Source organism: Solanum verrucosum, unplaced genomic scaffold (assembly GCF_900185275.1).
Source record: "Solanum verrucosum unplaced genomic scaffold, falcon-dt-bn FXZP01000110.1, whole genome shotgun sequence".
Classification (NCBI taxonomy): Eukaryota; Viridiplantae; Streptophyta; class Magnoliopsida; order Solanales; family Solanaceae; genus Solanum; species Solanum verrucosum.
In genome coordinates, this window is record NW_026020370.1 from 984,934 (window position 1) to 1,012,648 (window position 27,715).

Below are 27,715 nucleotides of genomic sequence, written 5' to 3' on the forward strand. Positions count from 1 at the left end.
CATAATTTTTGTATAACAAAAGTAAAAATTAAAAAAATACAACACTTTAACATTTCGGAGGAACGCTTTGCCCGGAGATAAAATGTTCTTGACAATATAGTGTATGTATCGAAAATATGAATATTACCAAATGATCATATGTAAGCTTAATAAACTAGTTCGCACAGGTAATTTACCTAGTTGACAAGTAATTTTAAATAACTATTTTTGTTTATCTTAAAAATAGTACAATTTATTTTTAAGAGCACATGTTTTAATTTAACTCTTTTTAAATACATAACAATTTAAATTTGAATTAACATTAATTTATTTAATTTTTGATAAATAAACTTAAAGAACTATTATAAAAATAATAAAAGAGGAAAATAAACTACATCGAAGGAAAATTAAGTGGCGCAGGTGCCTCTTGAGACTGGCCAACCTCACTTGTTACAATACGATGACTTTCCACCCTTGAATCTACGTAGCAATCCAAATATTATCAAACCTAGTTTGCCAATCGGGCCTATTCTTCCTATCGAGTTAGTGAGCAATAATAGCACACAACTGCCGTACTCAAGCATAGTAAAGAACTGGAAGGATAACATGGTAGCCAACAAGAAGGTTGTACCTATCCCCATGAAACAAGTTTCATACACAAACGGTGTTCCTAGAGTACAATGGACGGAAGAGGAAGTAGATAGGATGAACTGTATAAAAATTTACAATATGCAGTGGTGGGTAAATTTTCCTATGGATGGACTGACCTAGAGGAACTCAGGGCTATAATTCCACAACAATGCAGCATTAACAGAGACTGCAAGATAGGCCTACTTAGGAATAAGCATGTCATGATAAGGTTTGATCAACATGAAGATTTTATCAATGTAATGGCAAAACACATATATTATCTTCTTGCTAAAGATGGATACTCGTACACTATGAGACATCTCATTTATGATGCTAAGTTTAAAGTAGAAGAAGAAACTACACATGCTATGGCTTGGATATCCTTTCTGAATCTCAAGCCAACCTTCTTTGTAAGCGAATCTATATTCCCTTTGGCAACTGCAATTGGGAAGCCTCTACATCTAGACATGGCAGCAATAAACAAAACTAGATCAAGTTGTGCTAGAGTAAAGGTTCAGGTTGATTTGTTAGTTGTTTTTTCGAAGTTTGTGGAGATGGAAATAGTGAACGAAGACACTTAGGAATCAAGAATGGAACGAGTCAAGATCCATTATGACATATTGCCCAAATATTGCTTGCACGGTAAGGTTCAAGGCCATACGCAAGATGAATTTAGAAATCTATAGTCTAAACTATAGAGATCATTTACAAGAGAGGAGCTTCTAGATAAGGGACTCGATAGTCAGCAAGGGGAATACGGGGAACAACAGAATAAGGAAGCAAAAAAGGAACTGGAGAATTATCAACATAGGAGGAAAAGGAATACTAAGAGATATTGGCATTCGACCAATAAAATGTTTGTGAAGGAAAATGGTGCTAGCATTAGTGAGAAAGCTTGTACCCCTGTTAAAGGGGCAGTTACGGGAAACTCATTTGCCGCTTTGGGGGAGGAAGATAGTGAAGGGGAGCATCATACTCAATATAGGAGGACTGATACACAAGAGCAAGCACATAATAAGGAGGGAGAGAAGGTACAATCCCATGGGATTTCAAGAGTATCAAAAGACAAGCAACCAGAGTCCACTAAAGACTGGATAACAAAATCTTTTGGTAAGCAACAAATGCAAGCAACCCTACAACATAGCAGCAACAGTACATAAACACCAACCAAAGTTTTAAGCAGCACCAACATTACAGATAAGGATAATGATCAAGATTTGTCCACTGAAAAAGCTGCAAGCAACAAGGGTATGATGGTACTTGTACATGAACAAGCTATTAGTAATGCAGACAATGAAAGGGAAGATGAGGGCGGCACCAATAAATCTGAAGAGGATAATCATGGCATGAAGATAGTTATGCACCAACAACAGGAATCAAACATGCCTCATGTAATTTATACAGAGCCTCTAGTTGTGGCTTCATGTGAGGGCAACATATCAGAACATAAACATAAACAGATAATGCAAATAGAAAATAATATTGGTGTTGCATCTGTAAACTGTCAGAAGAGTATAGCACAAGTTGGGCCTAAAAAATGACCCATATTGAAACTCTTCATTCTATAGTGTCACATCAAGTACTACATGATGAGAATTTTGATAGCACTCTAGGGATTGTACAAAGAGCAAAGGTACTGGAATAAGGAGTGGAGGATAGTGATGAAAATGATAGTGGCCGGTTAGACTCCCTAATATGCAAAGAAGCTGGAATTTCTCCTCAAGTGTTAACTAAAGGGAGAAAGATAAAAAGCAAGAAGGAATCTGACTTGAAGCCAACAAGGATACAAGCTAAGAGGATGGGGAAACATATTGTTAAATGCTACACAAAGCATTATTTTGGAATATTAGGTCTCTGAGAACTCAAAATGCTTTTCATCGAGTTCAAATGTTAAATAGACAGCATAAGTTTACTCTTATTGCATTGATGGAACTATTTCAAGATACTAGACAACTACAAAGCTACAAAAGAAGGTTGGGTATGCGATATGTCAACTACAACACTAATGGGCAAATCTAGGTGTTTATTAAAGAATGCATTAGTGTAGGTGTTATCGCAGACACATCAACAATTGACATTGCAATTAACTCTAGATAATGGGTATCAATTCATGATCCTATAACGACCCAGACCGTCGTGATTGACACCCACACTAACCCTCCGGTGGGAGAACCATTACTACAACCCAGACTAAAAACCTTAACCAAAAACTATGCATTTAAAGATACAGAAGCTGGTTTAAATGACAATAAAAATGCGGAGTTCCCATAAACTCCAAAGGTTTAAACAAATAACTTAACCAAACTAATGCGGGAGAACAACCCCTAGAACCTGAAAGTCATTGTACCAAAACTCTACTAACGACAAGTATAAGAACAAGGGGTTCAACCCCGAAACTAAACAAAACACCTTAAACAAATAGTCTGAGTCCGAAGAGAGTGGAATTAAACAAGAGAGATCCATGGCAGCCTGGAAGAACTGGCTCACTCTTGAATCCGGTCACACTCAATAGCCACCTAATATAGGTCTATTAATAGCCGCCTGAAGATGCCCTGTACTTAACAAAGAAAGAGCAAGCGTAGTATCAGTACACAACTACATTGTACTGGTAGGATCACACGGTTATCCCAATAAGTGAAAACACATGCAAGTAAACACAACATTATAAAACAGACATATACAAAACATATACAATATTAGTCATCTTTTCAGGATCAATGTAGCATTCCACGTTCTCAGTAATACCCATTGCTTATCATTTTATAGCAACAATAGTATTTCAATCTCAATCACCATTAGATATGAACGTATTCATCACAAGTAGATACACAACACAATTCAGTGGTCCTCTCATAGAACCCAAACCCAAACTGTTAGTGTACAGGTTCGTGGTACCCGATCCAAGTTAGTGTGCCGGACGTGAAACCCGATCCCATGTTTATGAAGGAACGTGGCAAGCGATCCAGATGTTTATGCCGGTACGTGGCAACCGATCCCAAGTTAGTGTGTCAGAACGTAACACCTGATCCATTTAACAAACCACAATTACAATCACAATGTATATTCTCACAATCATACAACAAGAGGTGATTCATGGCATACAATTATTCAATTATCCTCATGTACGATTATGGTGATCAATAATGCAACATTCACATACATATATGTATTATAATGAACAATTACAACATATATCACACCAACATGACATCAGAACCATCACTTACCTCGAATCCAAGCTTGAATCCCCTAAGGCACTTGAATCTTCCATTTTCGGATTCTTCCCACTTGTTCGTGGTCTAAAACATACAATTAACTCAAGGATCAATAAACGAGGCTTAATTACCCGAATTATAATCAACATTATCAACCCTAGGCTAGCCCAGGATCCCATTACCCAAATTAGGGCTTTTCCCACCATCCAAACAGTTCCAAAACCCTTCCCCAACAATAATCACCCAAGAAACCAAGTTCTACAGATCAAAATATGGATTCGGGGAGTGAAAACTTTACCGTTAGCCTCAAGAATGGTGGAAAATTGTCAACAAAACCCCTAGGGCCGTTCCTTAGCTCTCAAAGTCGAAAAGTGTAGAATAAAACATTTTTTGGATTTATTTCTGACTTAAATCGCGATTGTCCTGCCACAGCGGACCTTATCCCGCTACAGCGTCCCTGCCGTGGCGAGAATAATCCCACTCTAGCGGCTTGCACGGAAACAGAGAGCTAAATTAAGAGTTTCAAACTCCCATTTCACAACACACCTTCATCCCATGACACTTAGAAAATACTCGTTCACACTAAGATTAGTTTCGGGAATTCTACTCGCTCGAATTCAATTTCGTAAAGTCGTATGGGTTCCTTAACGTCTTAGCTATCTATTCATGTGATCAAAATCATAATTAGATCTCCCAATTGTTACCAGATTTCCCTAGACCTCACTGACTCCGATTTCATCCCAATCTGGACTAGGTTAGGAAATTCCAGGTTACTACCAAAAAGTTTTCTGGCCCTAAATTTTTCCCTGTTGGCTTTCTATAACGACGGGAACAAGTCATTACAATAGATATCAATTTACCCATCACTCGTCCCCGAGTGACAAATTAGGAGAAAAGGGCTAAAGCCAGAATATAGTATTATCTGAATCGTCGAATAACCAAGGATACTTGTCCCACATGTCCTTTTTACCGAATCTCATTACCCCCTAAGGGTTTCCCATCTCCAACCTCAAACCAACCTATTGAATACCTACACATCCTTCCATACAATGCCTTAATGAAGTCATCTCAATACTCGAGTGATAAATATTGATGTATGTAAACTTAACTAACAACAAAGCGATTCCCAACAACCACCAAAGTTGATCGTACACACGTCTGCAACATGTTATCAAGGACCTTGACACAATCATCCGGACGAATCCTTTAGTACTTAAGCATGATAAAATTCCAAATCAATACTCGTTACAATTAGAAGTGAACCTGAAACAACCAACGCACACTTATAATACCCAACAATCATAGTTCTTATCAACATCTCCATCTCCCAACATAAATTTCCATGAGCTTAAGTTACAAAAATTTCAATCTTTAGACATCAGATACTCCTTGAGGGATACGTCCAAACATATAAACCCTCTAACAACACTATCAAAATGTTAGATATAGTAATTGTAGGTTACCTCTTAAGAACAGTAGAATTAGACTCAATGATCCCCACATTCAACCACACATAATTGATACATGACCTCGACGACTAGAGGAATATTAAGATTGTCAGACAACCACAAATGCAAATGGTAACTCTTTTATGAATTCTCGTAAGCAAGGTGATACATGTAGAACCACTGAAATACTTTAACAACTCCACGACAACACCAAATATGTCATATGAAATAACCAAGTCATCCCAATCATCTCACTCAACCAAGAGAACATCGCAGGATAGGTACACCTGATCCACCACTATGAATCCACTCACAAAAGTGAAAACACACGTGATCATAGCTAGCGACTCATACTCACAACCATATACAAAATGAAATAGATGGTCACATACCAATTTTATGAAATAAATATTGAATAACACTAAAGGTTTTCCTCTGAAGATTCGATACCAGTCATTTCCATTGAGTTGACTCTACATACTCTTCACATCATTCCATCGAAGTCCACACTCTCAATACTAACAACCATCATGAACACTCCGACCATTTACCTTACTATAAACCAACACTTTTAAATGAAAACCTTTCTTTGGTACTTAAAAATCAACAATAATAAACTTTACAACTCAACCTAGGTGTAAGTTCTTTCAAATGCTCAATATCAGATACAATTGATCATTTCTCACATTGCCAATTCATACTTTGAAAAAATATATCACCACGAATGTAAACTTATAATGAAAAATCTGAATTGTAAATTCAACTATATAACACAATCCCCTTATCTATCAACATTAGCTTGTACCTTGAAGATTCTTATGAATTCGTAGATTTTCGCTTATCATTGATCGCATCTCCATCGATCTTACAATATCTTTCGCTAAAAAATCAATCGTACTCGTTACTAAACTGAAAAACAAAACATAGCAGCTATTATCACTTTCGAGCTAATGTCTGTACACTCCTTTCTCAAGTCTTTTTCAATAGTTGTCAACCAATCTGATGGACCTGTGACACTATTACCATAGCCACATCAACACGAAATAAATCACGCGCCTCTGAACCTAATTACCTACCCCTCTTAACCTAATTACCTACCCCTCTGAAGATACCTCTTTAGCCTTTGCAATCAAATAAAATATTCTTGTTCTCGCCTCGATCTAAAGGTTGTACTACATTCCACTATTTTTTTTCTTCATTATGACTCTAGCTCTTTAAATTCTATTCGAGTGGTGTCCCACCATCTCTAAAAACTTTCCATACAACCACATTACTCACCAAATATTAGAAACCACAACCCTAGATACTCGCAAGTCGTAATTACTGTACAAATTTCGCTTAACCAACAATCTTATTATATATTTGCATACCGTCACAATCCACCACGAACTCATATTACCATTATGCTCCGTTAGCCTTGGATGTTACTACGAAGTCAACCTTTTCATCGACATGACACCTCAAACTCAGGTATACTTATCAAATTCAAAGTACTAACCCAATTTATACGCACTTTCTTACTAAAATACTTCAATTTCCTTCCCCCAAGTATACTCATGGAACGTTCCTTATCCATAAGCTTGACATTCCGGTATCAATCCACCCATTTATGGCTTAAGATAAAATCACTGGTCCTCGTACTACCCTCTTTTTTCTTAACAAACAAGACAGAAGCACCCCACGGGAAAGAACTAAAATAGATGAAACCTTTATCAAGAAGCCTTTGGATTTGAGCTTTAACCTCTCTCAATTCTACCAGAGCCATGCGAGGATGGATGAAAATGTGGCAAGTATCCTGTTCCAAGTTAATGCAGAAATCTATATTTCTATCCGGAGGCTTACCAGGCAAATCGGTAGGAAACACTTCCTTAAACCCAGGCATTACATGAATAGACTCAATAGATGGAGACTCGACCTCAACATCCCGAATATGAGCCAATTACGCCAAACAATCATGCCCCACCAGTTTCCTACCATGCACGAAAGATATGACCTTAGCTGACTTAGGCTTGTAGCCCCTTCCCACTCTAACATCTCCCTACTCGGGATCTCTAGAGTTATCAACTTAGCATTACCATTAAGCACAACATAATAGGGGGACAACCGAGTCATGCCTAAGATTATATCAAGTCAGTCATATCCAGCATAACCAAATCAACCCAAATCCAAAAATCCATAAACACAATAGGACAATACGATATGCATGGGTGACTATGACTGACTCTTCAACTGGGGTAGGAACATGGATGGAGGCATCAAGTTTATCACAAATCATATCAAATTCTGAGGTAAATCACATGGACACATAAGAATAAGTAGAACCCAGATCAAACAACACATTAGCCATCCGGTCACAAACAATAATAGTACTTGTGATCACTGCATCTGACGCCTCAATATAGGTCTAGCTCGGAAAGGCATAAAACTGAGCCCTGTCATCTTGACGAGCAACCTCCTTGCCTGGATGCACTACTCGTCTACCCGCATTACCATTTCCCTGGCCTTCACGACCTCGCTAATTTCCTCCTCATATGCCCAGGTTCTCCACAATTGTAACACACTTAATAACTTAACCAAATAAACCTCGATGTTTTTGGAGCAATCGTATCCTGACCCTTCTTGAAATTCAATCAATCCATGAACTCGCAGTATATCTTCTAACCTAAATTTGTTGAACACTGATTGGATTACAGGGGTTAGTTCAGATTAAATTTGGGTTCTATAAGGAGATCTGGGAAAAACAGAGAAGACATGGCTGAGGTTCTGTCTCGCCCTATCCCGCTCTGGCAGGGAATTTCCACTCTGGAGGCTCGCGCTAGCGAAAAATTCCGCCCTAACGGCTCAGACTGAAATAGTACCCCGCCAATAATTTTTTTTAGGGTTCGTATCTTTTCTACGATTTTCATCTTTACTGAGCAATTTAGGATAATCCTCTAAACTAGGATAATCATTGTCTACCCCGAGTCAATCCAACGATACACAATCCAACTCATTCTCATTAATTCAACACCATAACCCACACATCCCCAAGATACACCCAGACACTCATGCGGTTATTACTCAAGCGCAAGACATGTCTAGATCTTTTTTACGAATCACCTCGTACATTATCGAGACCCTTGCATCGAACTTAGTCGTGACCTTCTTTTCACAACTAGTTTCACAATACTCAACAGTTACAACTTGCATAGCTTCAATCAATTCAGCTAACATATTGCACATATCAAAATTCAGACCCACACTTATTGTGCACCTGATCATATCATCACATCCAAGCAAATTCAACTTCCACATTCACCGTTAATTCAGGCAACAAGGAACACACATTCACAATTTTCAAGTTACAACTCACAGACAAGCCCGATTTCTTAATTAGTTTGTTCCATAGATGACTATTACCGGTCTCCTAGTACAAGAGAAAAATGTAAACTGATGCACCCTGCAACTGGTCAAAAGATCATTTATCTAAGGCAGTGGATACTTGTTCCGAATGGTGACCCTATTCAACTGTCGGTAGTTTATACACATTCTCTCTTGCTAGTGATGATGTTACCACTTTTGTTGCTCTAATTCGTACCATAGAGTGAAGGAGGAAATATACTAATTTGTATCACCCAGATACTAATTGGATTCATGCCATAACACGAAAGAGTAGAAAGAAGTGAGTTTTTTCCTAAAGTGCTATAGCCTCTCGAAGAAAAGTATGGACGTCTTTGTACCGTTCCGCAAGACTCTACTAGACTCGTTTTGATACAATGAGATCAACGAACCTAGGGTTCTGATACCAACGTTGTCACGACCCAGACCGTCGTGATTGACGCCCACACTAACCCTTTGGTAGGAGAACCATTACTACAATCCAGACTAAACAATTTAACCAAAAACTATGCATTTAAAAATACGAAATCTGGTTTAAATGACAATAAAAATATGGAATTCCCATAAACTCTAAAGGTTTAAACAAATAACTTAACCAAAACTAATGCGGAAGAACAACCCCTAGAACCTGAAAGTCATTGTACCAAAACTCTACTAATGACAAGTCTAAGAACAAGGGGTACAACCCCGAAACTAAACAAAACACCTTAAACAAATAGTCTGAGTCCAAAAAGAGTGGACTTAAACAAGAGAGATCCATGGCAGCCTGAAAGAATTGGCTCACCCTTGAATCCGGTCACGCTCAATAACCACCTAACTGAGGTCTATCAATAGCCTCCCGAAGATGCCCTATACTCAACAAAGAAAGAGCAAGTGCAGTATCAGTACATAACCACAGTGTACTGGCAGGATCACAAGGCTATTCCAATAAGTGAAAACATATGCAAGTAACCACAACATTATAAAACAGGCATATACCAAACATATACAATATTAGTCATCTTTTTAGGATCAATGTAGCATTCTACTTTCTCAGTAATACCCATTGGTTATCATTTTAGAGCAACAACAGTCTTTCAACCTCAATCACCATTAAATATGAATGTAATCATCACAAGTAGATACACAACACAATTCAATGGTCCTCTCACGGAACCCAATTCAATGGTCCTCTTATGGAACCCAAACCCAAACTGTTAGTGTACCGGTTCGTGGTACCCGATCCAAGTTAATGTGCCAGACGTGACACCCGCTCCCATGTTTATGCCGGAACGTGGCAACCAATCCCAATGTTTATGCCGGTACATTGCAACCGATACCAAGTTAGTGTGTCAGAACGTAACACCTGATACATTCAACAAACCACAATCACAATCACAATGTATATTCTTACAATCATACAACAAGAGGTGATTCATGGCATACAATAATTCAATTATCCTCATGTACGATTAGGGTGATCAATAATGCAACATTCACATACATACATGCACTATAATGAGCAATTACAACATATATCACACCAACATGAAATCACAACAATCACCTATCTCGAATCCAAGCTTGAATCCCCTAAGACACTTGAATCTTCCCTTTCCAGATTCTTCCCGCTTGTTCGTGGTCTAAAAACATACAATTAACGCAAGGATTAATAAACAAGACCTAATTACCTGGATTATAATCAACATTATCAACCCTAGGCCAACCCAAGATCCCATTAACCAAATTAGGGCATTTCCCACCATCCAAACAGTTCAAAAATCCCTTCCCAAATAATAATCACCCTAGAAACCAAGTTCTACCGATCGAAAAATGGATTAAGGGAGTGAAAACCTTACCTTTCGTCTCAAGAATGGTGAAAACTGTCAAGAAAACCCCTGGGGTCGTTCCTTAGCTCTCAAAGTAAAAAAGTACAGAATAAAATGTTTTTGGGGTTCATTTCTGACTTAAATTGCGACTATCCTACCACAACGGACTTCATCCCGCTACAGTGGCCCCGCCGTGGCGCGAATAATCCCGCCCTAGCGGCTTGCATGGAAACAGAGAGCTCAATTAAGAGTTTCAAACCCCTATTTCACAACACACCTTCATCCCATGACACTCAAAAAATACTCGTTCACGCTAAGATTAGTTTCGGGAGTTCTACTCGTTCGAATTCAATTTCGTAAAGTCAGATGATTTCCTTAACATCTTAGCTATCTAGTCATGTGATCAAAATCATAATTAGATCTCCCAATTGTTACCAGATTTCCCTAGACCTCACTGACTTCGATTTCGTCCCAATCTGTACTAGGTTAGGCAATTCCAAGTTACTACCAAAAAGTTTTCTGGCCCTAATTTTTTCCCCGTTGGCTTTTCTATAACGACGGGAACAGGTTGTTGCAGGTCCCCATGATATATGCTAAATGCACAGCTTGGGAAAGATTATGCTTATGGGAGGATTTGTACTCTATTAGGCTCAACTTATCATTGCCTTAGATGGTTGGAGGAGACTTTAATGTTATTATGGAGGAAGATGAGAAAATTGGTGGACTTCTGGTGTATCCACAAGAGTATGAAGATTTTGCATTGTGTATTAGTTCCTGTGAATTATTTGGTCTTCATTTCACAGGTAATCCTTTTACTTGGTGGAATGGTAGGGCGGATGGAGAATGTATATTCAAAAGGCTAGATAGGGTGGTAATTAACCAGGCCTTACAAGATTTATTTGGTCAACTGGAGATTCAGCATCTAGCTCGAATAGGATCAGACCATGCCCTTCTTTTACTGACATGTGAAGGATCTACTCAACACTACATCAAACCTTTCAGGTTCTTGTAGTTTTGGGCAGAGAGTGATGACTTCGTAGAGGTGGTGAAACAAAACTGGGAATCTGAATTTTCAGATGACATATTTACGCAGTGGAAATTGAGACTAAAAATACCAAATTAGCTTTAACTAGGTGAGTAAAGCTAAGTATGGGGACATTTTTAAGAAATTATTGATCAAAAAAGAAATTGTTTAAGTGAAAGAACAATTATTTGAAGAACATCCTACATCTCTGAATAGGATGGTTCTCCAACAGGCTCAGGCATAATACAAACTATATTTGCACTATGAAGAAGAGTTTTGGAGACAAAAGGCAAGTATTCAATGGTATAATGAGGGGGACAAGAACACTAAACTCTTCTATAGTCTGGTAAAAGGAAGAAGGAAAAGACTAGCTTTACAGAGAGTGCTAAGATCAGATGGCATTTTGGCAGAAGGAGAGGAGGAGGTTGCAACAGAGGTAGTAAAGTTTTCCCAAGATTAGTTTACTGGGAGAGATTGTAGAGAGGATCTTAATTTAATCCATTTTATTAAGCCAACTATCAATAGAGAGGAAATTTCTTTGATCAAAGACATACCTGAATAAGAGGAAATTAAATCAGTGGTGTTTAGACTAAATGGAGATAGTGCCTGTGGACCTGATGGCTTTACAAGTCATTTCTTCTAGAAGTGTTGGTCAATAGTAAGTCCAGATGTTGTTGGGATTATTCATGCTTTTTTTAAGGGTCAGACTCTACCTAAATTGATTACTCATACTAATCTGGTCTTACTGCCTAAAAAGAAGTTTATTCAAACCTTTTCAGACTTAAGACCTATTAGTTTTGGTAATTTTATTAATAAAATCATATCCAGAGTCATTCATGATAGATTGGATGGTCTTCTTCCCAAACTAATCTCACAAATCAGGTTTTGTGAAAGGAAGAAATATTGCTGAAAATGTTTTGTTGGCCTAAGAAATTGTTTTAGATATTAGAAAAAGGGGGAAGCCAGATAATTTTGTGATCAAACTGGATATGGCCAAGACAATGACAGGGTTAATTGGAGGTTCCTGGCAAGTGTATTGGCTCAAATGAGTTTTGATGTTGTTGTTATAGATATGATATGGATAGTTGTGGCAAATAACTGATATTCTATTCTCATCAATGGGAAAGCTAAGGGTTTCTTCCACTCTACACGAGGAGTAAAACAAGGGGATCCTCTATCTCTTGCTTTATTTATTTTAACTACAGAGGTTTTATCTAAGGCTTTAAATCATCTATTTGATCACAATGATTTTAAATGTTTTGGAATGCCTAAGTGGAGTGACAGGTTAAATTATCTGGCATATGCAGATGATACTATTATATTTGCAACAACTATAAAGAAATCTTTAGACTTGATAAAGAATGTATTGCAGGAATATGAAAATCAATCTGGTCAGAAAATCAACAAGGAAAAAAGCCTATTTTACATGTTCAATAAAGCTGCAAATGAGTGTGTGAAGATAGTGGAGGATACTACTGGTTTTGAAAGAGGTAGATTTCCTTTGATGTATCTTGGATGTCCAATTGGACATGCCAAGAAAAGGAAATTTGAGTTTAGAGAACTGATCAAGAAGATGCAAAGTAAGCTTCATTTTTTGGAAAGGAAAGTTATTGTCCTTTGGGGGTAAGGCAGTTCTCATTAACCATGTGTTGCATAGCATGCCCATATACCTCCTGTAAGTTATTGTCCCTTCTAAAAGTATCATAAATGATATTCATAGAATGTTTTCTAAATTTCTATGGAATTTTAAAGAGGATGGGAGGGAAAAACACTGAATTTCTTGGAATGACATGTTTGTTCCTAAGAAGGAAGGAGGTCTTGGTTTTAGGTCTTTGATAGATGTCTCAAAAGCTTTATTTGCTAAACTCTGGTAGAATTTCTGGACCAAAAATACTTTGTGTTCAAATTACATGTGGAATAAATATTGTAAGAGACATGGTCCACAGACAATAGAATGGAAAGGAGGATCTCAAGTTTGGAAATTGATGTTTCAGGCTAGAGATTATATAGATCAAGACATATGGTGGGAAGCTAGAGGTGGTCAGGCCAGTCTTTGGCATGACAATTGGACTCAATCAGGGGCCCTACACTCCCTGATGCCTACTTCACATACCAGAAATCATGAATTTGCTGATGTACGTTGTGTAATGGATACTAATGGGTGGAATCAAAATTTGTTAAAAGAGTTGTTCAATGAAGAGACATGTGAGCAGGTGAAGAAGGTACTGGGTATGGGTCAAATAGCTGTATAAAGAGATCAACATTGGTGGATGCCAAATAGCAAAAGATTACGGTGAAAAGTGCTTGGGATCTAATGAGACAGGAAGGAAATTCAACAAGACATCATGCTTATTTGGGAAAAAGGCATTCCTTTCGGTATCTCCTTCTTACTTTGGAGAATGTGGTTTGAGAGAATTCCCATTGGTGAGATTCTGGTTAGGTTTAACATAAAAGATACATTTAATTGTGTATGTTGTAATAACTCTACACCGGAAACATTTGATCACCTATTTATGTCCTGTCCAGATGCAAAGTATTTATGACAAACATTTTCAGGAGCTGCTGGAGTTCAAGGACCTTTCATTCAGATGAAGAAGACTATCTATCAATGGTGGGGGAAGAATGCAACCCCAAGCTAAAATCATTGTTTAGATCAGTTCCTATATTTATTATATGGCAGATTTGGAAAAAAAGGAATAGAGTCAAGCATGGAGGAAATATGTCTAGACAGGCTATGGTAAGAGAGGTTAATAGGAATATCTACCTAATGGCCACAACTAGATATCCTTGGCTATCCAACATGCCTACTCAGTGGCTCATAATTATCAAATTCTTGGAAGATTACATTTCTATCCTTTCTTGTAAAGTGGTGAAATGGATTTTTCCTCCTGAAGGTCATTTTAAATGCAACACTGATGGATCTTGCAGAGATCAACTACACCTTAGTTCAAAGGCATTTAGTGTGAGAAACAACAATGGAGACTTGGTCTATGCAGAGACGGAAAGTGTGGAGTTATGCAGTATTTTAGAAGAAGAGGTAGGAGCCTTTAAAGAAGGATTACAATATTGTGTTAATAACAACCTCATGCCTCTAATCATGGAAACATACTCTCTTATTCTGAAGAAAATCATTGATGAAATATGGGAATACCATGGAGCATATCAATGGACGTAAGGTGCATCAAGAAGATGTTGAAAAATAAGGATGTGGTAGTGATTCATATCTTTAGAGAGGGGAACTGTGTAGCAGATTGTTTAACTAACCATGTTTTTAGTTTTGCAGGTACAACAATGATCCAGTTCTTATCTAACACTGAACTACCAACACAAGCACGAAAATTGTTACAGATAGATAAGCAGGGTATTCCTAATATTAGAATCGAAAAATGCCAAAACGGAAACTTCAACAATCAATGAAGCATAGAAGAGTGTATGATAACAAATGACTAGTTCATATAAAAACATGCTTGAATATAATAGTTGCAACTCATAGCTACTGAAAAATGTAATTCGAATATTTGTTTACAAGATCAAAAAGGAGAGGTTACTTGGTATACACGAGATTTGAGGCAGTGGTATCAGCTCTTCAGAGCTCAACCTGCACAAATTGGGGGTTTATCAGTTACATCTCTCAAAATTGATTGAGCCAAATGTGTGCTTCAATCTTAGGGATTACCTAGATTGGATATGTCGGAAGAAGGATATGAGCTGAAAGAGTCTTCATAGGGTTGGATCCATGGCATTTGTGAGAATTTTTGAATGCCCAAGTGGATACCGCCCAAGCTCATGACTTTTTTTATCGCCCTTTCATCAAAGAAAAACCATCGAAGAAGCTCGACGTCGGTCGGAGAGGAAGCGGATCAACTGGAACTAGCATCGAAGGAGAAGACTTTCCATTTCTAGTTTACTTTGTCAATATAAGATGTGGTATTATGTATTTGGGCTTGGGTCACTATTGAACCCAAGTCATCAGATTTTTTGAATAAATGGGCCTGTCCCACACTTTACATTTAAAAAAAAAAAAAACTACATCAAAGGAGAATTGGAGAAGTAATGTTAAAGAGAGAAAAATAAGAAGGTAATACCAATTTTCGGAGATTACTTTTGCTCACTGCGCCTTTATCTTGTTATGTTATTTTTAATTTGTGCAATAAAATAATTTTAAATAAATTAAGAAAATACATTGTAGTTTATGTTTTAGAGAGAGATAAATGGAAGCAGAGGGCGTATATATAAATGGGGGAAGACAACTTTTTCAATTAGAAATGTGGTAATTGTTCCCTATGAAAATTGGGAAGTTTTGAAAGGTTAGGGGGTCAAAGTAGAAGATGAAGAGAATAATATTTTTATTTGTCTGAGAGAAAGCAACTACTACTGCAGTGCGGCCGGCGCCGTAATCTCCTCCATCCAGTCGACGGTTACCATATATTTTAACGGTACAGTTGTTCTATTCCTCAAATTGATTTAACAACTTCATGACTCATGATCGTCTTTCAAATGCAACTGCTTAGCGTCTGTTTTGGTTAAGTTGCTGTGCTTCCATTTTTATTCCATATTCGGATTGAAGATTGATTGATTCCGCTGCTATACGACCTAAACTTGGAACCAAGGGAGTAGCAAATTATGTACACACTATTGATTTCTGTGAATTAGCTTGCTTCATGTATCTGCAACCTTAACTACTAAATGTGTTCAAGTTTCTGATATTTATTGGATAACCCTAGTGTCGTCTACATTAATGATAGATGGGAGGAAATCAGCTAGTGTTTTTTTGTCACACGTGATGGTCTCAACCCACTTCATTGACCACTAGGCCACACACTAGGGTGCTAAGCTTCTAAGAATTTTATTGCTATTATTGCCCATTAGCACAAGGCACTGGCAAGTTAGTTGTGATGTTCCTACTAATCAAAAACAGATAGTTGTGATATTCTTGATAAACTGTAATTTGCTTGTTCTCTTATCAGATGGAATGTGCGGATGCATCCAATTTGGACTTAGAAAATGTAGGACCACGAGTTAATGGTGGGGAAGTGGATGGTTTTAGATGCAGTGTTGATGAGCTACTCATGAAAATTGACAAGGTACATTTCTTGAATAAAAGTGAGAATCTCTACCTTATGCGATTCTCGATTCTGTCTATTCCGTTCCTTTTTCTGTGCAGGATACATATTGTAATCCCGGATTAGTATCTTTTACTTTTTAGTTAGTTTCGTGTAGTATCGGAGAGGTTGTTGCTCCACTTTCCATTCTCCTTATCTGTCAACAATTATGCGTCCTGCTGAGAAATTCTTTGGGCATGGTAGCAGGGAATGTGTTGACTCTGTGTAAAGTTCCCACTTCTCAGCTTATCAACTCACTAATATGCTGGTCATCCATACTCTAGTATCTACTGACGGAGTATCATACTTATTGACAGTGCCTTCATCAAGGGCCTGATTTGCCAAAGCATCAACCAACTTGTTTCCTTCTCTCATGATGTGTATATGTGATCTGCATAAAGCTATTGATTTCTCTAATTTCTAGAGAGAAGGTTGCATATACCTCTCAACTTTGCAATTTAAAGCGGATATACCCCTCGTTAAAAAAGTGGTGCATATATACCCTCGCCATTTAACAAATGTGCAGATATACCTTCACCGTTTAACAAATGGTGCATCCCTTTTTGATAACAAACTAAATTAAGGAAACCCTAAAACTGTTTTTTTAATTTCAAAAAGTCACATGGCTTTAAAATATTATTTCTCCCATTTTCTTAACCCCTTCAGACTCGATCCAACTAAAAAAACCCAGCTCCTCTCTTATTCAGACCGGACCGATACCCATTTTATTACTGAGTAGAAGAGGGATTCGTTTTTTTCCATTTGAGTGGGGTCTGGGTTGGGTAAAAGAATAGGTGAGGTGATTTTTAAAGCCATGTGACATTTTTGGAATTACAAAACCAGTTTTAGGATGTATTGATTTAGTAAATATAGGTTTGTTAACAAAAGGGGTAAATATGCACCATTTGTTAGACGATGGGGTATATGTGCACCAACTTTTAATGAGGGGTATATCCGCTCTAAATCGCAAGGTTGAGGGGTATATTTGCCCCCTTTCCCTTTCTTTTATCCGTATAGCAATGTTCCATGGTGTTCCCATCCTTTTGCCAGTATCTTTTGTATTAATTTGAATCAGTCTGTATGATGATGTGATCTAGCTGTTTGCTAGAGCGATATTTGATAACTTCCACTATTGCCATTACTTCAGTGTTTGTTGTGTGCCCTATCTCTTTTGCTTGTGCATATACAAAATTACCTTCTGAATTCCTCACATAAAATCCATATGCATTTCTTCTTGGATTCCCTCTTGAAGCTCCATTAGTGTTGCCTATAATCCATCCTGTTGGAGGGAGTTTCCAGTTTCCACAACACCTCAGTGACTTTCACTTTAGGCTTGCATCTCTCTAACTTCTGAATCAAAGCAGACCATCTGTTTGGTATTTGCTTGATGGATGGATTCCTGAACTGTGTTAATCTTTGTATTGTTTCATAGACCTGGTAAATGCATCTGCCAACTGATCTCTGTTCTTCATGTTTTATAGCATTTCTCCTCTTCCAAAGTTCCCAAATGATTATAGCAGGTACAACTTGAAAAATTAGTTTAAGCTCATTTGTCACATGGGCTTGCCACCATTTCAGTATGATTTGCTGTAATTGTAGTCCATTTCACATTGATACCTACAAAAGAACAAAAATAGGACCAAGTCCTCTTAGCAGAAATTGATGTGGCAAATAGATGTTGTATTGTTTCCTCCTGAGAACTTGTACAACACCAACATCTAATACTATATTGTATCTCATCCTTCTCAGTACATCATCAAGTGGTAACGTGTATTTCTAACACCCCTATATAAAGAATGAGGTTTTGAAAAGAAGCCCTTTGATCCACATATATTTGTGTATCTCCATTTTCTGTTCTCTAAGCCTTAGATATTCTCAATCAGACTTCACTGAGAATTCCCCTTTTGTGGCCTGTAAACACCAAGGTGTATCCATATCTTTCTCTAAGCATGGGGCCTTTATAGTATTTGTGATGTGCTGCACTATATCCTCTGGTAGAAATTCTGCCAGCTTGTCGTTATTCCATCTTCCACTGTTCATCACCTCATAAACTTCTGTATGCTCTCATCAAAGTAGTCACCAGATGTAGCGTAATATAGTTCACCCAGACCTGTCCAATTATCAAACCAGAAAATTGTATTCCCCATCTTTGTTTGCCACCAAAACTGATGTTCAATTAACTCTTGCCTGTAATATCTTCTTGCATGTCTGGGATCCATATTTCCATTGTGCCGCTACTGCATTCACCTTTTTGCAGTACTTGTTACTTAGTCCTTGATTAAAAAAAATGATGACTTAGTCCTAAAATTCCATCAAAATTTGCAGTATAAAGCCATAGAAACATCATGTAGAGATCAAAAACCTACCCCCCTCATCCAGCACTGGTAAACATAAGTGTGGCCATTATGCCCATTGTCTACTCTTCCTCCTATATTGTTACTCCTATATTGGACCAATCACAGCCTTCTAAACTCGGTGGATAATGGGCCCGCCCCTCTACCCTTCTCCACTTAAATACCGGGCTTCGCTTTGCATGGTGTGGGGCTTGAACCTGCGACCTAAGCCACAAATCCTCCACTTTTTGCCACTTGAGCTAGGCCTTGGGGGCACCCTAAAGAACCAGGTGGTTTAGGAAGTCTGGGGTTACTTACAACCTCATCATTTTCCTTGCCAGAATATTTTAGCATGACAAGGAACTATATAGTTTTGGAAGCAGGTCAAGTTTTCATTTACATTTCTTAAGCCATTTGGTTTTGAAATGTGTTAAGCCAACAATATCTTAATTGGTTTTCATCTTTGGCAATTTTTGTGTTGCGAATAGACCTCACGAGGAAAGACTGTCAACACTTCTGTAGATATGCAGTCTAATGAACTTTGTGATGTACTCACCATGTGTTGCAGTTGTCCATCTATTTTTCTAGGTGATGATATTTGATATGTACTCTGTCTTCTCAATCTTCTGAAGATGTCTTGGTTGAACTTTCAAGTACATCCTTGTTGAAAGTTGAAACAGAATTCCCTGATAGCTGATCTCTTCAATATTCAGAATTTGAGATATTCTTGTGAACAATAAGTTGGATGTGGACATCATAGCATTAAAAAAGGTTTAGTTTTTCCTTGTTTTTAGTTAGTTGGAGCTAGTGATAGGATGATAGAAATTATTGTCACGTTTGATAGCACCACACTATAGTCACAGATCCATATTATTCTGCAGATACCACAGTAGACTTTCTAATTTTCCAATAATTGCACTGTGGTCTGAACGAAAAAGAGAAGACTATATGCTGAGATTCTAAATTAACCTTTAAACCCGAAGTGTTAATGCACTTTTTAAGACCTGCTTTTTTGGAATGTGCATTCATTTCTTTAATATTGGTTTATATTGTTGATGCACATAAGTGGTACTTAACTAGGAGTTATAGCCCATGAAATCCCTCTGGTTCTTAGTTAAAACACATTACAAACTTCTAATTAAGTCCAATATTTGCTTAACTTTGACTTTCATGAATTTCAAATTCATACTTTTTGAAAACCATGTCTACTGAAAGTCATAGTTGCGCTATCCCCTTGGGTAATCTTTCTGCACTGCTACAATTTAGGTTTGTTCAAAATCCCTGCAACTTCTAGTCACTCATTGGTGCATTAACAGGTTTTGCTTCCTGTATAAAAACAATTTCAACTACTAATTACTTCATAAAAAAAAAAAAAAAAACAATTTCCATAATTTTTCATGTGAGTTAACTGCGTGATGCTGTACTTTCAGCTTGAACAAAGAGTGAATGAAGTTGAGAAGTTTTACTTGAATACAAGTATAAAGCAACCAAACACCTCAAAGAATGCTTCTTCAGGGAAACACAAAGATAAGGATAAACATGTTCCTGGCTTTAAGAAGCTACAACAGGAAGCATCACGCAGAGAGGCTGCTGCAGCTAAGAGGATGCAGGAGCTTATGCGCCAGTTTGGCACAATATTGCGCCAGGCAATTCTTAATAATTGCAGTTCCAATTTTGTCGATAATTTTTGAATTCTTGATTGACCTCATAGTAATAGTATATTCTGTTTTTGATGTGCATGCCAGATCACTCAGCACAAATGGGCTTGGCCTTTTATGCAGCCCGTTGATGTTGCAGGACTTGGGTTGCATGACTATTATGAGGTAAAATATTTTGGTTCATTTTCTTTTTTTCTGCAACTTAAAAATCTTTTTTGATTCTTTTCTACATTATGATTTTCTTATTTTTGTGATACTTTTATATATCTGCTATCTGCTTAGCAATGTTTTGAAATTTAATGTGGGGTATTGGGGGAATTTCTTTAGGAGGTCTCAGATATGGTTCCGACTTATCCCACCTGTTTTCTTAGTCTGAAAATATCTCTATGAATTTCTGGATTCATTTCTGTCAAAAACGATGTTTCTGTTCAAGGTTCATTTATGCAGTTGAACTGATTTCTGTCTATCAGATTATTGACAGACCCATGGACTTTAGTACAATAAAGAACCAAATGGAGGCCATGGATGGCACCGGGTATAAGCATGTCAGAGAGATTAGTGCTGATGTTAGGCTGGTGTTCAAGAATGCAATGAAGTACAATGATGACAAGAGTGATGTTCATCTGATGGCGAAAACATTACTCGAAAAATTTGAGGAGAAATGGTTACAACTTCTGCCAAAAGTTAATGAGGAGGTAACTATTACTTTGGACATTTCTGGTCATTGGTATGGCTTCCGTAATTTCTTAATATAATGATGCTTGTGTTTCAATACTCCATATTTTTATCTGTAAATATTGCATGATCATCTCTTAAATCTTTCCATTTATTCCAGGAAAAAAGACGAGAAGAGGAGGAAGCTGAAGCCCAACTGAATATGCAGCTTGCTCAGGAGTCTGCTCATGCCAAACTAGCCAGGGATTTGTGTAACGAGGTAAAATCCAACCTACTCTTGAAGCTTAGCTTTTCTAAATATGATGGCTTAGTAATTCCCTCAAACAAGCTTTGATAATTCATAATGATATCCTCTGCCTCTCATTAGAGCTTGATCTGGCCTATGGTGAGTCTGAAATTATGTAATTATTCACAGCTTTATGAAGTTGACACACACGTGGAGGAACTCAGAGAGATGGTGGTCAGAAGATGCAGGTTTAGTTGAATTACTGATATTCAAATCTATAATTGCTACCTTTTATTTGCTCGATTTATTCTCTTTTTTACGATTGCTGCCTCCTGGCTTCTCTCTCCCAGGGTTTGAGGTTTTGTCTTGCATGACAGCTTCAAAAATTATGTCATGAAAATCTGGCAACCCAAAAAGAGAAAATCTGGTCAAATGTTTCTTACATATAATTTCGATTTTTTTATGTCATGATATGATTAGGTGGCTTTTCCATTCAATATAAAATCTGATTAAGTAGATCTTTATATTTTTAATCCTTGTTGACATATACCAACTGATGTTGTTCCCATATATTCCAAACTAGATTATCTATGCCCGTGCTTACGCATGGACCCAACAATCTGGATTCAGTCAAAGTGTGTTATCTTCTGTCTATGAATATGTTCTTATATGCCTTTTTTCAATGACATTATGGGCGGGGAGGGAGAAAGGAGAAGGGGATGTGACACTACTACTTCCTCTGTCCCAATTTATATGACTCACTTTCCTTTTTAGTCGGTCCCATAAATAATGACACATTTCTATATTTAATAACAATTTAACTTTTAAATGTCCATTTTACCCTTAATGAAATTATTTATAGCGACGAAAACATTTATGACTTATTTTAAACCACAAGTTTCAAATGTCTTTTTTTTTTCTTAAACTCGCTGTCAAGTCAAGCTAAGTCATAAACATTGGGACCGAGGGAGTAATAGTTAAGATGATGTTAATAAGTTTTGGTATTTCAGTTTGTTGCTCGATCAATATTAAACTTCTTTCAACCTTGCATATTGTTGGCAAGGTTCATTCTTATTTATACTCACTATTATGGTATTTTGAAAAGTTGTTTTTCCCCATTGGTTTTATATTGTTTACTTGAGCATAGCTATATTCTACCGACACCATTTGTTATTTTGGAAGTTCTTGTATTATACCTTTCTCCATAAATGACTTCAACTTTTATTCAATTATAGTCTCCAATTCTTGCACAAGGTAGAGGTAAGGTCTGCGTACACACCACCCTCCCTAGACCAACTTGTGGGATTACACTGGGTATGTTATTGTTTGTATAGTTATCAAATGTAATTTTCAATCTGCTTGTGGCAGCTTTCCTTACGAATTAGATATATTTTTCACGGTTAAAAGCCTGTAGACAAACAACCATCAATAATCGTTACATTGTATACTGATTAATTATTGAAAAACTTGTTTGAGAAGGAGAGGGGAACCCAAGATTTGAAGATAGGGGGGGGGGGGGGACTATTAAGAGTGACGCAAGGGTAAGGTTAGCATAGAACTTGTGGCCTCAATGGATATTCTTTCTCTCGGATTTGGTTTAAGTGATTGCAAATCAAACTCATCTATAAAACGCGAAGAATTGTCTCTAAAACTAGCACTTGGTTGAGAAGAATTATGTTTCGTCAAAAATCTATCCATTTCAAATCAGAAGAATCAACAACAAATTCTTACAAAAAAAATACGCTTAAAAAGAACTTACCAATTTATGCAGAGATAATAGGAGTAGGACTTCAATTATGCAGTGAAGAATACTTGTAAATTGTAAGTTGTAGAGTTTCTAGCAGTCCTATATTTTGTTTAGAATTGTGCTAGGGCTTTTATTTGTTTTTAATTTCAATTAAGAAAGGAATGGGGTCAAGCAATAATAGGGTGGTTAAGAAAGGGGGTGGGGCCAGATGAGGTGGCAAAAATGAGTTTTAATAAAAGCAATTTTAAAAAGGTTAACTCTAAAGAAAAAACTGATTAGAAAGTTAAAAAAACGTTACCTTTCGTGGGAATCGAACTCGCGCAGTCGCGGTTCGATATGGCGACTTCGACCAGTGCACCAAAGTGACTTTTGGGTATAAGGGTGCACAATCAAATATATTATCGTTTTATCAACTATCTATACATATATATACAAAAATTTCTTAAAAGTTACCGGGTGCACGTGGGTCCGCCTCTGTTGAGAATTACTTTAGTTGAAATAAAGTTCCCTCAGTAATATTCATCTTTTAATTTCAAAGGAAATTCATGTCCAAAGACAATTACTTTAACTTCCAAATATTTTATTTTCAATTTCACACCTTTTTTTTGTTTCAAACTCAATCAAATATTGTCCAAATACTTATAACAAATTACAATATTTTTTTTGTTAGATAATTAGAAAACAAAGTTAGCACACAAGGAGACATAAAATTAATAAAGAGTATCAAGATAGTAATATGGCAAAACAATGTTGGGTAAATAAATAATGCTTTCATTAACTTAAGTACTTCAATATTTTTAGTTGGAAACGAGACAGATTATGGTCTAGCCAAATTGACTCTAGCTACAATTAGTTAGGATGACAAAACTGACTGTGAGTTGTCAGTTGAAAAGACAATGTGGTGGTAATTAATGATGTAAGCGAAAGGGTAAATCTGTCAAGTCATCCAAATATTTGTATCACAACAACAGTAAATTATTATTTAGGACATAACATTGCTCCATTTTAGTGCATTTATAGAGATATCCTCCGGGTCCACAGAAATACCAGATTGCGTACTGAAACGATATTTCCGAAACTAAAAACAATCTTATGTTCTAGATAAGAGTCTCTTGAGCCAGCCATAGTTCTCAAAACCTTACAGTGCCATTTGTGAGAGGCTGAGAGCGTCATGCAGAAGAAAAATCTTGGTAAAAGTCTTTCAGCTGAAGATCCAGGATACAATTTTTTATAGAACTCTATTGGGAGTAGCTATGTAATACTCTTCTTGCATTAGGACATGAGATTCTCATGCTTGGAAACCAATAAGAACCGTACCTGTCACATTTTTAAAATGTGGTTATTTTCCCCTGATATTTCAGTATTAGTGAGATGTGATCACCAAAAACTGGTTGCTATTCAGTGGGCCAAGTTGCTTTTACTCTGGACTAACCAAGTTGGAACTTCATTTGAAATCTTGAATTTTTCTGGGATATGCAAATATAGCAGCTCTTGAAAGTGGCAAATAGAAATGGATGTTATGCAATTTAGTCACCATGACATAACTAACCCTATAAATACTCTCATTTCTCTGTTGCAGCAAAATTTTGATAAGTTCATTTCTCATTGATTTCGAGACCACACAATGTTGGCCAGCCTATTATGTGTGTTCAAGCTCAAGGCAAACATGGCCTTTTTCTCCATTGCAGTATGATAATTCTTCCTTCTTTAGCCATCTAAATTGATCCCTTGACACCAGGGGCTTCTCTAGTGCCGATTCCTTTTCGCCTGTGTTGATCCACAAGTACTTTCATGGATTCCTGTGAGATGTGAAATGCAACAATTGTTTATCTCGATTTAAGCTGAAACTAATAAATTGGTATTAAATGTATTCAATTGGGTTTAAGTTACTCTTCTGGACGGCCAAGTGATTTTTTCTGTCTGCAAATGGTATAGTTCTCCTCGGTCAACTTGGATATGTTTCACTTGGTGCTAAGACTTTCTATAGACAGTTTTTGGCTTGCAACAGAATTTGCAGGTCAACGGCTTGAATCACTATGTTGAAGATGGGAGTTTGATGATTTGTTGGTTTTATCTTGTGTTAGTGCTGTTTCATAGGTGAATCTAATTTCTGTACTTAATTCCCTGGTAAAAAGTGCATCTCTCTTTCAATTTGAATGTAGGTTTAAATTCACCTTTCCAATATCAATTTCTTATTCCAGCATCTATATTTAATAAGCATTGGGTCGATCTTAGCAATTTATCCATCTCTCTGACTTGGTGCTGGATGTGTGTTATACATAACCTCCAGATTAAAAAGAAGAAAGCTTCATCTTTTGGTGCCATTCGTCTGGAGAGCTCTCTTCATGCTTAAACCTTTTTCTGTGACCCTGCTACTGTAAACTTCATCTGATTCTAGTTTTTCTGTGGCACCAATGCTAGTTCTGCTCGTGTATGGCACCTATTCTAATTCTGAAATCATTACCTCAGGAAAATATCAATAGAGGAGAAGAGAAATCTAGGGATAGCTCTCACGAAGTTATCTCCTGATGATCTTAGTAAGGCACTGGAGATAGTAGCACAAAATAACCCACTATTTCCAGCTTCAGCAGAAGAGGTGGAACTTGACATTGATACCCAGGTTCTCATAAGACTTGAACATCTCCCCCATTCAAAAATTTATATATCACTTTTCAATATTCTTATCAGTAGTTTATTTTGTGGTTTCTGTAGAGCGAATTGACACTGTGGAGGCTAAAATTCTTCACCAAGGATGCATTAGAAGTTCATGGTAAGAGTTCAAGCAAAGGTGACAACAGTAACTCAGCCAATGTTGCTGCTGCTAATCTTAATATTAGTGCTGCCTCCAGAAGAAAAAGGGTGATTTGTGATGCACTTGTGAAGAATGCCAAGAAACGAAATAAAAAACCCTCTAAATGAATTTGTTTATGAAACGGGCTGCAGTATAGGTGTTTAGTTCATGTGTATCATCATCAGAAGAAAAGGTTTATTTGTCTTATCGCATTCATTCTCAAATGAAAGAATGAATGAGACATTTGATACTAAAAGTTGACTATTTTTCAAGCACTGTAGGAGGAAATGAAATGATGTTGGTGTTCAATATTTCTGTGAATATGTGACTTCCATTCTTTCGTATTTGGCTTGCCCTCAGTGAAGCTATTTTACAAAGAGGACTAGTCTTTCTATTAGAGAATACACTGATATTCATAATTGTGCAACAGAAAATAATTTATAATCTCCTAGGTCATTCAACCACCACCTTAAGATCTTTATTGGATGCTTAGATCATTTCATACGGTATCGGAGCTAAACTGTAGTGAGCTCACTTTTACAATGTTCCCTTTACATGTTTTATTCCTCTAAGCTTCCCCCTCAATTCAACCTATTAATTTGCTCTCTCTCTCTCTCTCTCTCCCTCTCTTTCCCTCTCTCGTCAAGTTTAATGTTCAACCATGATTTTGAAAAAAAAGATGCAACCTCAGGTTGAAATCCCAAGAGATGAGTCATATGTGTAGGAGGGTATTAAAGGATACCATTTTTTTTTCCACATTGGTCGTATGTTATTTGATTGCAGGAATTCACAATGAATTCGAGGATGGAAGCACTATTCAGGAGTTTCTCGAGAAAATAGTTAGTAAGGAAGAAGAATTAAGAGAGAAGAAGAGAGTTCTAGGAAGAGAAGAATTTTGTATTTTCATATGTGATTGTTCAATGAGTTAATTACAAGCTATATAGTAATTGAATTGAACTAAATTAAGCTCTTAAGCTAATAACACAATCAGTTACCAATTAACTGCTCCGAACTAACTTTCTGTAGCTAACTAACTATAATATTATATGATGTAATACTCATTTATAAGAGATTCTTGACCTCAAGGATCTATAATTTTCCCACCTGCTCCGCCAAGGTTAAAGTCATTTTCATAGTATTCATGTGCCTGTTCGGAGCTATTGATACCTGCAAAAAGGTCATCCTTTCTGCCCAAAAGATGCAGTCCCTTCGACAGTCGGACTCGTGTTTCAGAATAAAGGGTACGGAGAGCGGAATAACATAAACAATTGATTGTAACGGTAGAGCCCAAAAGATGCAGTCCCTTCGACAGTCGGACTCGTGTCTTTTCAAGTGAAGGCGTAGAAAACTGTAACGGTAGAAATTGAGTGCATCCCTTCCCCTTGAGATCACCCTTGTTCTTAACTACGAAATATAAACTAGAAATTTGATAATTGGTGACTTCTAAATGTGCAACATTGTGCCAGTTCGCAAGGTACATCATATTGGTCATACATTCTCATCCTCAACATTATTGTTTTCTTGTTCCCACTCACATCCCAAGTTGCCAATGATAGAAAATCATCAATCCATACTTTTACTATTTCCTCTACAGTTAGTATTGGTTTTTCCTCTATTATTAGAAAGAGCAATTTCTCAATCTCTTAACATTGACAAGTCTTCTTATTACTCTCCAAGTTTAACCAAAAATCATATGAAGTC

The 27,715-nt window shown here is 37.0% G+C and overlaps 2 protein-coding genes across 2 annotated transcripts in view; one reads left to right on the forward strand and one right to left on the reverse strand.

Annotated features, from left to right (window-relative positions):
- The window catches only part of LOC125838313 (uncharacterized), a 41,358-nt gene that overhangs the window by 9,256 nt on the left and 4,387 nt on the right, over positions 1-27,715 (reverse strand). The gene's annotated exons all lie outside the window — the stretch shown is intronic.
- LOC125838295 (transcription factor GTE6-like) lies at positions 15,943-26,325 on the forward strand. The gene is made up of 9 exons (XM_049517363.1): positions 15,943-15,994; positions 16,450-16,566; positions 20,348-20,563; positions 20,663-20,740; positions 21,046-21,270; positions 21,411-21,509; positions 21,666-21,724; positions 25,693-25,843; positions 25,936-26,325. Exons 1-9 carry the CDS (start codon positions 15,965-15,967, stop codon positions 26,140-26,142), a joined length of 1,182 nt encoding a protein of 393 aa, XP_049373320.1. The 5' UTR covers positions 15,943-15,964; the 3' UTR covers positions 26,143-26,325.